The following is a 17,385-nucleotide window of genomic DNA, read 5'->3' as shown; positions in this document are numbered from 1 at the left end:
ACCATGCTGAAGACAGTGCTCCTGAGCCTTTTTCGTATGTAACACACTTTGGATGTGAGAAACACTTGTGACACACTGAATTTGAGATTTAAATTTGGTAGAAATGTGTACATATTGGAGTTGTGGGCAGCCAGCATCTTAAAAATGGAAAAGTATCACAAAAGATCATTGGTGAGGTGGGCATGTGGAGTTTGAAATGTAACTGCCTGTGTTATTCCCATTGTCAGGGTAGATCAGAGGCTCAGGCAAGAGCCCAAGTCCTACTGAGCCCACTGTGTACTTTTTCTATGCACCACTTCCCTTAGAAACGGCCCAGAGACTGGGCCGCCCAGCTTTGGCAGGGCTGTCCTCTTCCCCTCTTCCCCTCCATCACAGCGCCAGTTTTCTTGGATCTCAGAGAGGGCCAAGGTGATTCTCATGAGCTGCCTCAGCTTCCCAGTAGGACTGGGAACAGTGAGCGTTCCTGGATGTCTGCGGTGTGTGAGGCAGTGTCCTCAGCACCCCACAGGCGTTGTTTCCTCACAGCGACCCACCGGGATAGGTCACACGACCCTTCTCCTCTTACAGATGAGGAGACTAAGGCCCCAACTAAACAGTTAAATATTTTGCCCCAGGCAATCTGTCTAGAAATGAGAGGAACCGAGATAAAAACCCAAGCAGCCAGGTCCCTGGACATGGGCTCGCAGCCATACTGGGCACCTTCGACTCAAAAGGAACATGGTGACGTGTGCAACTCCCCTCTCTGTGCTGTTTGCCACCCTTCCCGAGGATCCCATGTCCCTTATCTCCGCACACCTGCCTGCAGACTGCTGTCCTGGGGGGTCCCCGGGCCCCTTCGCTCAGAACCGCCCCTTGGGGCTCATCAGCTCTCCCCTCATGGCTGTGCGGAGGCCGACAAGGGGATGATTCTCCCTGCTCTCCTGGGTGGTCCTGAATCAGTAATGGTGGAGAAAGTGGAAAAAGTGAGAACAGAAGGGTAAGCAAGGAGAAGGAAGGTGAGAATGAAGGAGGAGGATGAGAAGGAAGGGGAACCCCGGGAGGGAAGGTGAGCATTATGAGTGTACAAAGGCAGAGCAGATGCCCCTGCGGGACGACAAGCAATAGCAGCCCCGATGTGCTGGTACACCGATGGTAAAAGCTGCATGACGTTTCTGGTGGTATTAAAATAGTACTTGGCTAGAGGCTCACAGGGTATTGGCCTAAACTAATTATCTCTCACCATGGGGTCCTAGCAAAGAATTGTTGAGTAACACTTTGTTATTACCTATGGGTTTTCTTAATTTTAATAGACTTTTACGTTTAGATTTTAGCTGTGGTTTTGACCTCAAACCCAATGCAGAGAACTTCCCTCAGCTGGGCTCAGTCTTCTCTTAAGTTTTAAGTATTAGCCTCACACCAAAGCTGGCTAACTGTCTCCTCTATGTACTTCATCTCACATTTTCCAACCAGGGTTTTCTGAATAGATTCATATCACTAAGTATTACAAGGAATTGAAAGCACCTTTTCCTCTGTATCCTCCAGCCCTCCAGAGAGTAGCCTGAGATAGACAGAGGGCCTAGCCTTCTAGTCTGCTCTGATGTGCAAGATGTGGTTGCAGCCAGATGGAAGGGAGAAGCTGCCGAGAATGAACAAGATGACTGAGCCTCCTCCCATGGCAAGTTGCATGAGAGGGAGAAACAAAAAAGCCATTTCTACCTGTGCTTGTCTGGGTCTCTGCCCACTAGTGACGTGGCCAAGTCAGGGTAAACAGTTAGCCAATCAGCAGTACACTCTAAGTCAGGGCTTTCCAGATAAGTGGTACAGATAGGAGATAGGTAGATAGATGGATCAGGGTTTATTTTAAGAAATTGGCTTATGTGATTGTGGGGGCTGGCAAGTTTAAAATTTGTAGGACAAATGGTGGGCTGGAGATTCAGGTGAAAGCAGATGATGAAGTCTGGAAACTCAGGCAGAATTTCCATGTTGCCGTCCAGAAGCAAAATCCCCTCTTTGGGAGGGTAGTCTGCTTTGCTAAAAGTCTACGGATTATAAACGGCAAACATATCTAAAAAATACTTTTATAGCAAAATGTGGGCTAATGTTTGAGTAAACAACTGGTTAACATGGGCAAGGCAAGTCGACACATAAAATTCATCATCAGTCACTCCAAGAGGGATCAAAATGGGGTTTGGAACACCTATCCCTGGAGCCCAGGAACAACACTGTAAGTGCTTTCGCGGGGTCCCCCCTGCCGTGGGTTCCGTGGACATTTGCTGACCTCGTTTTTAGGCATTCATGTCCTATTTTGCAATCGGATTTGAAAACAGGGCTCGGTGACATTCGGTACTTTGTCCTGGGCCACACAGGTGTGCACAGCCAAGTTAAGGTCTGGATTCATGTCTAGGATACTCCAAACCTCATGTTCTTCCTCATGCTACCCCAGGAAGGACGGTGTGCAGGGGGCAGTCAAAGAAAAAGGAGAAAAGTTAAAAGAAACCAAGAGAATTAACGAAAGGGAAAAGAGGTAACAGCGCCAACTGAGTCTTTACAAGGGGGTAGAGCAGTTTCCTGTTAGCCTGTCCTTTCCTTTGTTCTCAAGTGTCTGCCTGCCTGCGTGTCTGTCTTCTCATCCGAGAGTCAGAAGTCCGAGATGGTGGTGACAAATCCCAAATTTATCTCTGAGTTTCAGCCCCCCAGGGAGCCAGAACGGTAGGAGCTGGAATAGCGACTGGTGACGGAGTGCTCCCTACAGACAGCTATGGGAAAAGCACCTTCTGACCATTATTTCACTGGCTGTTCACTGCCTGATGGGCTCTCCCTTGTTAAGTGCTATTATTAGTTTCATTTTACAGGTTGTATGTTAAGTAACCTGCCCAAGGTCACACAGCCATCAGGTATAGAGCCAGTTCTTTGTGATTCTAGGGCTCAATTTCTTGACCATTATGGTTGTACAGGTGCCATCTAGAGGGAGTAATGCCTGTGGAAACGTGCTTTTCCCTCACAGCTCCAGCAACCATGCTTCTGCAGTTCTGATTACAGCTCAGAGCACCACATCTTTCACCTCCAAACCCACCTCGCAGGTGTTTGGAGAAGGCCTGCTTCTCACACTCTGCTGGGCCAGCACAGGGGTGAGGGGCCCTCCTTCCACCACCTTTTAGATCTGGAGATACACAAATGAGCATGGTCCATCCCTTCAAAGGCTCCTAGGTTAGAGGATGGGAGAGGTGAGTGTGGGTGATAAGGGAGGGAGATTGAGGCATGGTATGTACTAGTAGAGGTGAAATGGTTAGGATGGGTGTTGATGGGATATATGGGTAGTTGAGAGAAAGAGGGGATCCTGACCTGGATGGAGGGGTGGGTGGTGATGCCACTGATTGAGATGAGAAACAGATAGAGAAGAAAGCTCTTCACAGATTCTGGTGTAGTATTTTTATATCATACATTTATTAGGTATTGTTGATTTGATGGAATTTTTTTTGTGAACAGAATCACCCTATTTATTTTATATGGTAATAGGAAGATGCAAATGTATATAACTTTTAAGAATACATGGGGCATAAATATTTTATTTGGCTCATAAATTCATGTTACCTTCCTGACTGTTTTAATATAATATTACTTTTTCTCCCTTTCCTTCATTCCCTAGTACGTGTTTGCTCACTGGCTTAAGACAACACAGCTTCTTACCCTCTGTGTGATTAGTTTGGCAGGTTCTTTGGACTCTAGGTTGAGGGTCACATTTGCCTCTAATTGGTGATATCCTACAAGCACAGTAGTAGTAACAACACTTACAAAGCATTGCACTTCCGCTCACTCGAGCCGCCCTCTAAGGTACAGGCCCAGTCACGTTGTTTCTTGCTCAAGCCTCAGCTGGACGAGTGACCTGCTGAAGACGACATAGCGGGGTACCGTAGAACTGGAAGTCTCCATGATTTCCTCGCCCAGGCCAGCGTGCTCATTCCTGGTCCTCGGTGTGGGTCAGCATGTGTGCCCCTTGGCCTGGGGGCCGGTTAAGGGCTCTGGAAAGGGTGTGCGCTCCCAAGTGCCTCCAGTGTCCATGGCGGGGGTGGTGATGGTGGTGTGTGGGTCCTTCTTTGCCTCTCAGATCACTGATGCCTAAGATTCTTAAAAAGAAAGCCATCAATTTTACATTTGGGAGAAATATTAAAATATAAACACTCTGGTGAGTGGTAATATAAACTTCAGACCCTTTCCTGGGAGGGAAGGATGGAGAACAAAAGCCCCTGGGCTGTGGGGGGCCAGTTGGCTCACCTCCCCGTGTCGCTGCAGGTCGCCCTCCCGGGCGGTCAGGAGTCACAGGTCTGCCGGCTGGGGCGGCACGAGCTGGCGGGAGGCCTCCTCACCTCGTGGGTTGGCCCCTGGCTCAGGACAGGTTGGAACAAAATGCTGCCAAGGGCTGGTGGGAAGCGACTTCTCTCCCTCTCACACAGCGAGGCTCTGCCTGGAAGAGGGAGCCAGACTGTTTTGCTTCCCTGCCTTCCATTTGGCTGCGTCTCCCCCGTGCAAGGCTTCAAGCCTGTGGGCGAGGAGAGGGTCAGGGCCTCCCCGTCAGTCCATCCCTGAGGAGCTGGTGTGCTTTGTTCTCCTTTCTTTTGTTACTGCCTTAAACCCGGGTTTTTGCTAAGAATTCTGGGAAATACATAGACTATTCTGTTCCTATTATTTTGATGAACTCTGAGAGACTGCTATCCTTGGAAGTATCTTCCTTTATATCATATTGATACCACTACTCCATAAAACAAAACCAACTTCCTTCTTATCCTGACCCTGTGCAATTGCCAGAGGCACCTCTGCCAGCTTCCAGACACTCTTCCCGCCTTGACCATTCTTTGTCCTACCCCATGATACTTAGAGGGGGCTGGCCCACAGGCTACTTCATCCCACGGGGTCCAGCTGGCTCACCTGCTCCCGTAGATAAACACTTGGCAGCACAGATCCTATCAAAGATTAATCCTTCGGTTCCCTGTGATACCTGTCCCCACCCTCAGTCTCTTACCTAAGCTAACAGCCAGGACTCATGCGCCTTCAGATACTCACAGCTGAACTCTTGTGCTTAAGCACCTGCCTGTCTTGGGTATGTGCTAAAAGTTAGAGATTTTACATTCCCATTGGAATGAATAATACTATGGGTATACTCTTTTCTCATTAATATTTGGATGGATCTAGCATGAGAAGTGAACATTGGAACAAGTTATAAATAACATGTATAAACATAAAAGTGATAAATAAACCACACTATATCAGACAACCAATACCCAACTCTGTGTGTGTGTGTTTTTAGAGAGAGACAAGGTATTTTTTTTTTTCTGCAGATTTTACAGATGAAGGACCTTTGGGGCATGTTAAGTATTTAAATCCTAGAAATATTTAAGGTTTTAACTTAATTTTTACAGCAAAAAAATATAGTTTTCCAGTCTTATGAAAGAATTTCTGATGGTTACTTAGTGAATAGAAGCTCATGCTGCAACATAGAGGCTGGGACAGGGTATTAATTCATAAAACTTCTGTATTCTTGTAACAGATGCTTATTTAAATGCAACACACAGTGGTTAAAACCAGATCTCTTTTGAAATCCTCCCTGACCTTAATTTTCTGTGGGTCTTACCTATAAGTTGGGGATAATAGTTCCAACCTGAAATGAGTTTTTCTTACTGTTTCCAGAAAGAAAAATTAGTAGCCTGGAGTGGAGAGCCGTCGTTTGCAACCCCTGCAATGCTGCTGATTTATCACAAGAGGGCAGTGCTAGCATAGAAAAAGCAGAAAACGTACTCGGTGTGAAATGGCAAGTTTAGCAATATTGTTCAGCCATTTCGTGTGAACAGAGAAGCTGGGCTGCATTTGGTACTTGCACTTTATCCATCCTCTCATCTGTCTCTTGGAAAATCTCTGGCAACTTTTAACGCAGGTTTGGAAAACAGTCTTTACTGGTATTCCCCCAAAGTAAAAAGTGCTTTTATTTACTCTCTCTTTGTCTCCATGCCAGAGATGGTTTTAAGTGTTGCATTTTTGTTGATAGAATTTGAAGACAGGCATGTTTCTCCATCATGTGGATATCTCTTTCTCTATCTTCCTGCCTTTGCCAGTCTGATTCTTCCAATAAGTCAGATTATTTTCAGACAGAGAACGTTGCCATCATGAGGAAACGTTTCCTGAACACAAATTTTGGGGCCCTTAATACGTGAAAGGTGCCAAATCTGCAGTGGTTGTTTGTAATGTTTTACTATTTGTCTCTGCTGAGGGCGTGCCATTTGTTAGGGATCGACCAGGAGTTTATTTAGCAGCCTGCACCATGCACCTGCATTCTATATTTAGTTTTGTTGCCATGAAATTCTTCATTCGGGTGGATGCAAGACGGAGCCACGATGCAGGACAGACCGGCTTTCCACTGAACTTGGGGCTGGCCTGCCTGATTCGGTTACGAGAACACTAACGCTAGTTCATGCCCAGCAAGCCTTCCCGCAGCCCCAGCTGGCTTGCCTGATCTTGTTCAGCTGTGTCTTCTGATTCTAGGGAAGTGCTGTAAGAGTAACAAAACTTGTCTTTGCTGTTTGTTAGGAAAAAACAATTCGACTTATAAGTGTTTTTGTCTTTGTGCTTTGGCAATAAATCCTTTTAGACAGCACATACTAATGTCTTGGACAAATTCAAAGATGGGGTTCCATTAAATTTTTATTTTTTTTAAAGCAGTGAATTCCAGTACTAAAATCAAGCTCGTGAAATAAACCCAGGCACTTAAGGGCAAGTATTGCCTATAGTTCTAAAATAAAAATTGTAAACATAATTGCTTTGTAAGAATTTACATTTTGGGGTTTATGCAGTTAAAAGACCAGTTTGTTCTTTGATGTTAACTCAAAAAACAGCAAATATGCTGTGAGCCAATGAACTCTTCTTGAGCCATTAATGTGGAAGTGAGTTAAACACGCATACCCCTTGAAGTTACAGGACAATTAAAAAAATAATCTTGGTATACTTACCACAGAAAATTCTTATGTCTATTTTACTGATGGTTAGTTATTTTAAATTTCATCAGGCTATCTGTAACTTGTGTAAGTTAGATTTCAGGGGTTGCTTATAGGCACATGTTTATTAGCTTGGCTATCAGTGACACATAACCATTGGCTTGTTTCACAGTGTTCCCATTTTCACACTGTAGCTACATTTATAATGAAACAAACAAATAAAATGCCTTATTTAAGAAAGGCTGCTTTAAGAAAACCCAGTATACCATAAATCAGATGCACAAAGCAGATAAAATAAGGGGCAATTAGTAGCAGTGAAAAGGATTCTTTGACTTACAGCAGGATTTGTCAGAAGGGTTCCTTTGAATACAAGCTCCCCCAGAGAGCTGAACTGTTTTTTAGATCATTCAGACCACCTGACATCCATACTGGGGGACAGAGAGACTGAGAATTTAAGTGTTGGAAAGCTATTGTTAATTGAAGATTAACAAAACCTGAATATAGGGATTCTGTTATTTAAATAATCAAAACTATAATTTGTTAGAAATGTAGATGACCTATATATGCATATAAATATAGCCAAATCAGGAATCATATTTTCCATTATTTATGGAGTATGTACTGTGTGCTAGGAACCATACAGAACTCTTCCTGTATATTATTTTATTTATATTGATTCCTACTAATTATCTCAAAAGAAAGATTGGGGCCATTTCACAAACGACGATGCTGAGGCTCCAGGAAGCATTCTCCCCAAAGCCGCGGGCTGGTGGCTGTCAGAGCAGAGTTGGGGATCTGGGTCTGCAAGGCCAGCTCTCTTCTTACTGTGCTGCCTCCTGATGGCTGTGCCACTCAGCAGGGGCTGTCCTGACCCTGGGTGTCTCCGGGTGTGCTCCCTGTCTTCCACCGGGGCAGCTTTGTTGACATCCTTGTTAACTTACCAAGTATCAGCTTTTATGCTCAGAGCTAACCAGACCGTTCCTCTCCTACTGAAACACGTACCGTGCCAAGGTCTCATTCATGACTTCAGTGAGTGCCTCGCTGGGCCAACAAGCAGCTGTGAACTGGGGGTGCCTGAGCTGGAGGTGGAGCCATCTGGAGGATGTGGTGCAGCAATGCCAGCAGGAGGTGGGGAGCAAGCTGAACGTCGGAGCAGCACAGCCCCTGGGCCAGCATGGTGAGGCCCTGGCAGGTCTCAACGGGTGGCATGTTAGGATATGGCTTACTGATGGGCAGGCAGGCAGGCAGCAGCCCCTGTGATGGAAGTGGGCTGCCAGGAGGGCTGATGGAGAGGCCTGGTGACAGAAGGATGCCAGAGGGCCTGTGCTCAGGGAGGCTGTCAGAACAAGGTGACTGGCCGTCTGCAGAAGAATTAGGATATCAGGCAGGTTATCAAGGCAGAGTTGCAGAAAGACAGAAACTCAACTTCTCCATCTGAAGTAGGAGCTTCATTATTAGAACTACGATCAGAGTAAGAAAGACAGACATGCTGATGTGATTTTAGTTTCCGGCCTAGGATTGCTTACATTTCTCCTAATGAGTCAGAGGATTGCTGCCCCAGCCTGGAATGGACTAGATCCTCTAGGTGAGAGTCAAGTGGACCCCAGTATTGGATTGGAAGGTTAGAGGGGAAGCAATGCCAAATGTTTTCTGTTTTCCTGGTGATTGTGACATATTCAGTTTTCAATAAATATATAGATAGGCTGATTGAAAAAAGAACCTGTATGGATTTAATTATTACTTTAAGTGATTTTCCTCCTGAGCTTTGAGGAGTTACATTTTCATATGATTGAAGAGGTATATGGAGGGGTAATTACAATCACTACTTTCTTGTCTCAACTTTAGCCATTTTGGGGCAAATTCCTGAGTATCTTTGAGCCTGATTTCTTCAACCTATAAAATAGCAATAATAATAATACTGATGTTACAGGATTGTTTTAATACTATGATCAATAAGAATATCCATAATTTCTTAAACACTTTTGAGTCAGGCATTGTGCAAAGCAGTTGAAATACATTATCTCATTTAACTGTTGTGGGGAGTGAATGAGGCATCATAGTCAAGACCTGGCTCAGTGCACAGCACAGCGCTCCACTCACACCCGTGGGGATTCACATGTACACTGATGCACAGTAGGATGTGTATTATTAAGGGTCAGCGGGTAAGTAAGTGTTTTTAGAGGGTAGGAGGTGGAGTGATCAGATGGACTGAGAGATGAGAGAAAGCCAGATCAGGTTGGAGGGAGAAACTAGATGGCATATGCCATAGGTAATTTTTTTTTGAGACTCCATCATCTCTGGTTACATAGTAGAACTGGCCTCAGAGACCCAGTACGCTTTACGAACACGACGAGGTCTTCCCATGTATCACCCGTGCAATACTGCTCTTATGTGTGATGCAGTGCAGTAAGGGGTAAGCTGGTCTCTGTCCCTATTACAGACATCCTTTGGGGAATGCTGGTTCGACCCAGTGTCTCTCCAGAGGTCTCAGTGTAACTCAGGACTCTTGGCCATGTTGGCTTACCCCATTTTCTTGTTTGGGGTTTACCAGACGTGGAGACAAGGATTTTGCTGCAAGTGGTTTTTTTGGAGATGATCCCAGGAAGCACTGTAAGCGAGTGGGGAAATGAGACAAGGAAGGAAGAAAAGCCTATAAAAGTTTGTTGAGAAGAAGATTTCCATGGTGGGTGACTGGGCTCACTCCTTCAGGGACCTTCTGAGAAGCTGTGAAGGGTCTGGATCCTGTCATGCCTGGTGGGGGAGGTTGCATTTTACAGGCATTAACTGCCCAGCACTCTGCCCTCAGGTGGAATGATGAAGGTGCCCAAGAGAGGAAGCCATAGGTGTGACTGCAACTGTCCCGAAAGCTGCACGTGCCTTTGCAGGGAGAGGTGGGGTAAGGGGGTTGGTGGGGGAACTCTGCTAGGACCCCAGCAGCATCTGCTAAACCCACCTTCATATATTGAAGACATTCAAGTTTTTAAATCTTCTTTTCCTATTTGAGAGTCCTTAAAATAAACTGCCATTTTATCACAAAATAGGGGATTCCTTCACTCTTGTTAAAATTTTATATTCCCTGAGTAGGTGCTGTTTGCCTTCTTCAGTCTCTAGTTGCTGTAAATATTTTCTTTCAGGTGGCCTTTTTGAACATTAATCTGCAAATGAGCAGAAAAGAAAGTCTGAGTAGTCTCTATTAAAAAGTATTGAGGCATGAGCAGATCTCTGGAGTATGTAAGTCTAAAAGAAATAGTAATATTACATTCAGAAATGGACACTTTCAGCAAAAGGCAAAGGCATGCACTAAGCATATGTCCCGGGGTTCCGGCTTGAAACTCGGGCTGGAGGGATCCTATTAGACGTCAGTGTGGGCCCAGAGTCCTGCTCACGTTTACCCTGCCCTCCAACCTGTGTACTAGGCAACAATGTTGGTTCTGCTAAATAAGAGAACATTTGATTGTAAATTTCTTTATTTGATAATTATCTTCTAAGCACACTGCAAGGACTCTGGGATTCATTGACTGTAAAGATAGTGATTAATCTTTAGAGTGAAAATGTTCTTGTGAGGACCTTCTTTCCTGTGCGCAGTTGTCCCAGTACCCAATCCATACTTGCCAGATCCGTTCAGATTTCTAAGTATATTTGTCCTAAAAATAATCTGAGTTTGCTGAAAGTAAGGTTTGAACTTTCAAGTAAACCTCCTTCCACTTGAGGTTTTATAGTCCTAGTTTCAAGATCATATCTTGTATTTGTGAATCCCTGTTCTTAAATTTGGGAAGATGAGGTATGAAGGAAGAAATGCAGGAAGGGCGGACCCCATACTCAGTCTGGTGGGAGAGTGTGGGTTACTGGACATGAGTGAGATGCTTGATTCCACGGCCAAAGCAAGCTGCCTCCCCTTACAGGGGTCCTGTTGCTGGGACACTGAGAAGGGTACTGGGCAACATAACAAGATGAAGCTTTGTTCTATGTGGTATGCATGGGTAATGCTAAGCTCTCCAGGGGAAATCCAAGGATAATTTCAATCTTTTGTCTTTTTTACAAGACCTGTTCAGTAACAAGAAGACTGGCTCATGGGACTTTCACAGCCTATGTCTTTCGTTGTATACCTTTTGGTGACACACTACCTATGTCAGGGAGAGGAGGTGAGAAAGGAGAAGACTGTTTATCCCTAATAGTCTGCAACTAGTTCATGGAGAACAGATCTTCAGTGTTGTTTTTCATTATACTTTGTGGATAACTTCAGATGTTTACAGTTCTTCATAGTTGTTTTTCATTATACTCTGTGGATAACTTTAGATATTTAGGCTTTGTGGATAGTGACAGGAGTAATATTTGTGGCCCATCTCTGTCAAGTTTCAAAGTAGAATTTTACACTAGAAAGTACAAATTAGGCAAAAGAATTCTTTCTGAAGGCTTCAGATGATAAAAAAAAAATGAAGTAAGCTGGTGAGATTCTCAAGGGAACATGATGTTCTAGAGAATTTGTGAAAGGCTGTGATTTGTCATAATCCATTTTGTCTTTACTAGAATTTGAAAATTACTCAGAGTTACCCAGCTTGCTGGGTATTTATATTTCAGTTCTGGAGATATTTTTTTGCACTGAATTTGTTTACCAGTGCCTTTCCAGAATATTTATTAGCAGGTTTTGTTAACAATTCCCTCTGAAGTGTAATATCTCTTTCATTCCTTTCTGAGATATTATTGATTTTATTTTCCTGAACACAATTTTATATGGTAATATCCTTGCAGAAGCAATTTGCCACAGTTCAAGGAACTGGATTCTCATGGGCATTTGTCTTAGTAATGTGGTTACAGAGTCACTAACTTGATCTTAATAACATTTGCCTACTACCATGTATTAGATGTATGAAAGGAAAACTGTGCTTTCTAACATAGAGGATTACCCTTGTGTATCTCCCTTAGTTGATAATGGTCTGCAAAATTAATGTCCAGGTGATTTTGAGTGGCTATTGGCATTATTTGAAACTATCTAGGATTAAATACAAGTAATTATCATCAATGTTGTATGCAGAGAGGAAATTACTTTTTTAGAAAAACTCACAAAACTTTCAAATCATTGATTTGCAATATTTTGAGCCACACTGTACTTCATCTGATGCTGTTTTTACTCTGTTGTGGCTGCAGGAGGCAGCATGATACAGAAACTCAGAAAATCTAGTAGAACAGCCCTGGTTAGAATCTCACTGAATTACTCATCGTCTGTGTGAACTAGGGCCATGTTCATCAACTACCCTGGCCCTCAGTTCCCTCTTCTCTTCAAGGCAGCCTGACATAACAGCATCCATCCCTTTTCCTGCTTCCTATTTAAATATTGTAACTGCATCCTCTCATTGAAAAAAATCAGTTCATTTTCAAAGCATTTCCCCACTTTTTCTCTTAAAGCAGACAGTATTCATTTAAACAGATAACCCCGTCTACAAAAAGACTTGCACAAGATTATTGCTAGCAGCTTTACTTATGATATCCCCGAACCAGAAACAACCTACATGGCCACCAATAGGACAATGGATAAGAAAACTGTGGCATGTCCATGTGATGGAAAATTACTGGTCAGTAAAAGGAAAAAAACTACTGATCATCCACAAAATGGATGAATCTACAGACTTTATGTTGAGCAAAAGGAGCCAGATACCGAAGGGGGCATGTCTTTTTACATGCCTTTCTAAAACTAGCAAAACTCCTTTAGGGTGACAGGAATAATCAGAACACAGGTTACCTCTAAAAAGAGGGTCTTGACTGGAAAAGAGTGTGAGGGAACTTTTGTGGGTGAGAAGAATGTTTCAGGTCTTGACTTGGGGTCTGCATTTCTCAGAACCTGTTGGACTGTGCGGCTGAGTGTTGTACTGTGTACAAATTATACTTCAATTCGTAGAAAAGACAACTCACCTGTTGGTTCAATGTTTCATTTTCTAATGGCTAGCTTTTGGGATTCTCAGGACGCAGTGACCATCTGTACTCTGGGGATGGGGACAGCCTTCGGAGAGTCCATCCTGGACAACACACCCCGCCATGCGACCATTGTCACCAGAGAGAGCAGCGAGCTGCTCCGCGTCGAGCAGAAGGACTTCAAGGCTCTCTGGGAGGTGAGCCCCGGGGCTTCTCTGTCAATTAATGTAGCTGCAGAAAGGAAAAGGGGCTGCCCACGGATAATGGCATTACAGTCAAGCCTTAATGTGTTCTGTTCTGAGCCAGTGGATGGAATTTGATTTTAAAAACTTGTTTTTGAAATGAGTGAGTGAAAAAGCCATTTGACACAAGACATTTCCCCCACTTTTTTTTTAATTTAGTGCTTGCTCAATTTTCTGTAGTTTGACATACCTTGTAATTATTTCTTGAATGACCACAGAGTGTTTTCTGTATTTCCTCCCTCCTATTCCACAGATGTATTCTTAACCATGGAACAAAATACTTTGACATTTTCTTTTACATTTTAAAAATCACTACTGACATGTTCTCTGGTACAGTGGAATGAGTGGGGTTAACATCTGCTTCATTTAAATGCTTTTTAAAATGAAGTGCCTGTAATAAAGTATAAGAAATGCGAGACATAAAGGCATCTGGGTACTTGCCAACTTCAGAATGCAGAGGTGGCTCAGCAGTGGGTGGATGCAGCCGGTCCTGGTGGCTTTTGCATTTCCCGCTGCTTCCCGGCGCCCCTCAGAGCTGTGCGCTCATTTACAGGAAGTCCAGGGAGTAATTCATCTTAAAAGCAGTAATGGCAAATGAAGCACTTAGAAAGGCCCACTAAACCTTGCATTTTTTTCACTCATTCCTTTTCAGTCCTTCAAGCTTCTCACGGGAGCCTACGGTCATTCCTCATGCATGTCCTTGGCTCAGTGTGTCCAAGTGTTAGCCCATCGGGCTGCAGGCCACCACTTGTCCCGGTGTGGCCAAGATTCCAGACTTGATCTGAAAGAATTTTGTGTAATCAAATAGTTTCCTCCAGAGACAAATAAATGATAGATGCACTAAGGGAGCAGACCTGCAGGTGAATGAGCGATGCTTTGGCTTAAAAATCCTGCAAAGCCTTGGAAGGCCTTGGTGTTGAAACCTGTTACTTTTATTCTTGGCAGTAGTGAATAAATTGCAGGGTTACTTGTTTGAAATGTTCCTCTTAGAAAATATTAAAGAGCTCCAACTGCTCTGCAAAGTTCAGAGACAAAGCCTAGTTTTAGGAAGGCAGAGCTAATATAGGTTTGCACGAGGTGTGTGTGGAGAGGTTTTCTGTCAATTAAAAGGGACCACGCTTGAGGCAAATAAGCCATTTGTTCGATCTTTTATTTTAAAAGGTAAACTGAAAAGTCTTTTCCAAAAAGAAAATTTGTATAACTGGTTTAAGAACAGAAATGATTCCTACCTGTGATATATGTCATTATAACTGCTTTTGTGTGCGACTTATTCAAGTTGCTGATTGAGGATGGTTTGTGGAAATATTTAAGTTTATTTTAATTAGAAGCTCTCAGTACTGTGAAGGAAGGTCCTGAGAAGTTGCAACCAGTGAGCATTAAAAAAAAAATCTATTATTAAAACATTTTTCAAACATACAGAAAATTGAAAAAGATAATACAATGCACATCTGTACACCTACTTAGCCCAGCAATCACTAACATATAGCCATATGGGTTTCATCTTTGTTTTTTGCTGAACTACTGTAATATAAACAACAGATGTCATGATGTTTAGTTATAGCTCCAAAAAATTAGAATATCCTGCTATATACCCAGAATTCCATTATTTCACCTGCAAAACTAAAGATAATATCCTAATATCTAATATCCAGTCCACAGTTCAAGTTTCCTCACAAACATCCACAAATAAATATTTATTTATTCCATAAATATCGTATCTGTTTTATTTCAAACCAGGCTCAAATAAAGAACCATGTCTTACATTTGCCTGTTGTATCTGCCAGTCCCTCTCTCTCTCTCTCCCCAACAGCCTTTGTCTCTACTCTGTTTCTCTCTCTGAGGCAATGGCTGACTTGTTAAAAAGGCCAAGTCAGTTTCTCCCAAATTCAAGATTTGTTTGATTGTTGTCTCATGGTATCTTTTTTGTACCCCTACCCCAGGGTTTCCTGTAAATTGAAGTTAGAACTAAAAGTTTGATTAGATCAAGTCTAACATTTTGGGCAAGAAAATGTCAAAAGTGATACTGAGTACATCACTATTGGTGATACATTAGTTTGATTAGTTGGATCCCTTGGTTAGATTTTATCTGAGTTCATTTTAGGCCTATTTCCACAGATATTTCCCTTAGAGGAAAATTACTAAATGAAGGTGTCGATATTGAGGCTGGTCCTTGGTATCCCCAACCCTGCCACATGATTTTGCAGCTCTGTGGGTCCAAGCCCTCACTTGTAACCTCAGAGCATGATTACTGATCTCTCCTGGCTGTGACTTAGTGAGCTTAAAGGATGGATAGAGTTTTTAGTCTGATCTTTTTATTTTACAGGTAAGAGATGGAACCTCCTAGTGAGGAAAAGATTAGTCAGATGCTCATTTTAGTTTCCTGTTCATGCAGCTAAGCACACAGTGCAAATTAGGTGCTCAGTCAACATTTTAACTGGCTCAACTGAAAATGCAAGAAACTCCATTATCTAGCAATCCATGTTAGTCAGAACTTTATTAATAGACACACTTGTGTATATACAGTACATGATAATCCCAAGAAATCATAAAACTAAAAATACCTTCTGAATAAAAAAGATTTGCTTATGTTTATTCTATTGTTCACTTTTTCAGCACGTAAGTATCGAGCATTTCCGGTGAGTCAGACATAGCTATGGCAACGGAGACTGCCAGCGGAGTGCCTGCTTTTTGGGTCAGGGCTTCTGTTCTACTTGGAAGAGTCAGAAAATAAACTCACAAGTCGGTAATACTATTTCAGAGTGTAGTGTATCATTATCACTAAATAAATTTTATTTCTATTCTTGTAATATGGGTAATCCATTTATAACATATGTATCACTACTCTGCTAGCAAAATAACTGATAACCAGGAAACCTAGTCCTTGATTTTGTCAGATAATAGAGTTTATAATTTAGCCATTCATTACACTGGCAAATAATCTGTTAACAAAACTAACCCAGGCTCATATTATTAGCTGAAATCCAAGTTAGGTCCATTAGCCAAATATCTGAAGGGCAGGATTATGTAGGGAAGGATTACATAGATTCAGGAATCAGGTAGAAGCCTCACTGAATTGTGAGATGGCAGGAGGAAGGCACGCAAAGGTAAGATGGATAATGCCTCTTTCACTGGCAAGCTAAGGAGCTGTGTGTTAGGATATAGGTTTTGAATAGTAAAAATTAGATAATGTGAATCATGGGTCTAAATTGTATATTCATCTCATTTCACTGCTTACTTTTACACAATGTCACGGTGGGCCCATTGTATAGCAGACACCCCATACTTAGCTTTGTCTCCTTACCTGTGTCCTGATGTCACCTAAAGGGAACAAAGAATAAGACACCAGGACCAGGATTCAGAGTTACTTCTGACTGAAAACTTGGTCCCTAATCACAAACTGGAGCTCTTTGATAGGCTGAGCCAATAGTCTGCTTTAAGTCTATTTTAAATCACTTGTGACTTCAATGGTGGCACAAAGCAAGGGACTCCTGCTTCCTTTTCTGACCAAAAGCATGGCTCCTAGGCTCTTCTGCAGATATACCTCAGAGAACTACATGTGAGATTTTGAAATCCCACTCAACTTCATCTTTAATGCCTCTTACTCTTTATTGTCTGTTATGTTGTGAGTCAAACTGGTAGCACCCAGAGTATAAAAAAAAAAACTATCATCAGAAATGTGACCAGAAGCATTACTCAGTAGTTTCTACAAATACATCACATAAGGTAATATTCCCCAAGCTGCAACTGAAGTAGCAGCTCGATGCTTTTCTTTGTGTCTATATCTCTCCTAAGGAAGATCACTTTCTTTCCTCCTCCCTTTCTGTGTTTCAGTGGCCAGTCGAGGGTCAGATTTGAGGGCACTGGCTTGCTCCGTCTTAAAGCCAGGTCATATTTTCTTAGCTTAAGTGAATTACAGTAAGTTTATTTAGAGTTAGTCAACAATACTTCCCTCTTTTCATGCCTCTTTGATATTAAAGTTAATAAAATATATTAACTGGGTATAGAACATCTTATTTTTCAGTAGTATCTGAGGGTAGTATCAGAGAGAGAGGACATAGTTATGTTTCTGAATTTCACTCAGAATAAAATTAACTAAGTCTTGAATACCATTTTTAGTTCTTGAGACAGTTATAATTTAAACTCCTGACACTAGTAGCATTGTACGCCATCAGTAAGCATGTTAAATGGCAAAGTAGTCCAGTGTAGGCTTGGGAGTTTGAAGGCAGTTATCAATATTTCTTCCAGGATTATGGGTATTTATGATTGCTGGTGGTTCT

General features: G+C 42.6%; 1 protein-coding gene across 9 annotated transcripts in view; it reads left to right on the top strand.

Annotated features, from left to right (window-relative positions):
* Positions 1 to 17,385, top strand: part of RAPGEF4 (Rap guanine nucleotide exchange factor 4) — a 312,049-nt gene that overhangs the window by 63,578 nt on the left and 231,086 nt on the right. For 7 of the 9 annotated variants that reach the window (XR_008998260.1, XR_005023015.2, XM_036876921.2 and 4 more), the window contains exon 4: positions 12,917 to 13,063. The exons of 1 other annotated variant lie outside the window; for it this stretch is intronic. Coding sequence is in view for 6 of the 8 variants with exons in the window: in XM_036876921.2 (XP_036732816.2) it covers positions 12,917 to 13,063 (147 nt within the window). In the remaining 2 variants the exon portion in view is untranslated. Of the gene's footprint in view, positions 1 to 7,970; positions 8,137 to 12,916; positions 13,064 to 17,385 lie in introns of those variants that run through there. One more of the 9 variants, XM_057503897.1, reaches the window with a different exon arrangement.

The sequence above is a fragment of the Manis pentadactyla genome, chromosome 6 (genome assembly GCF_030020395.1).
Source record: "Manis pentadactyla isolate mManPen7 chromosome 6, mManPen7.hap1, whole genome shotgun sequence".
In the NCBI taxonomy this organism is placed as follows: domain Eukaryota; kingdom Metazoa; phylum Chordata; class Mammalia; order Pholidota; family Manidae; genus Manis; species Manis pentadactyla.
The sequence above is the reverse complement of the archived record's forward strand: the minus strand, read 5'-3'. Positions and strand labels throughout refer to the sequence as shown.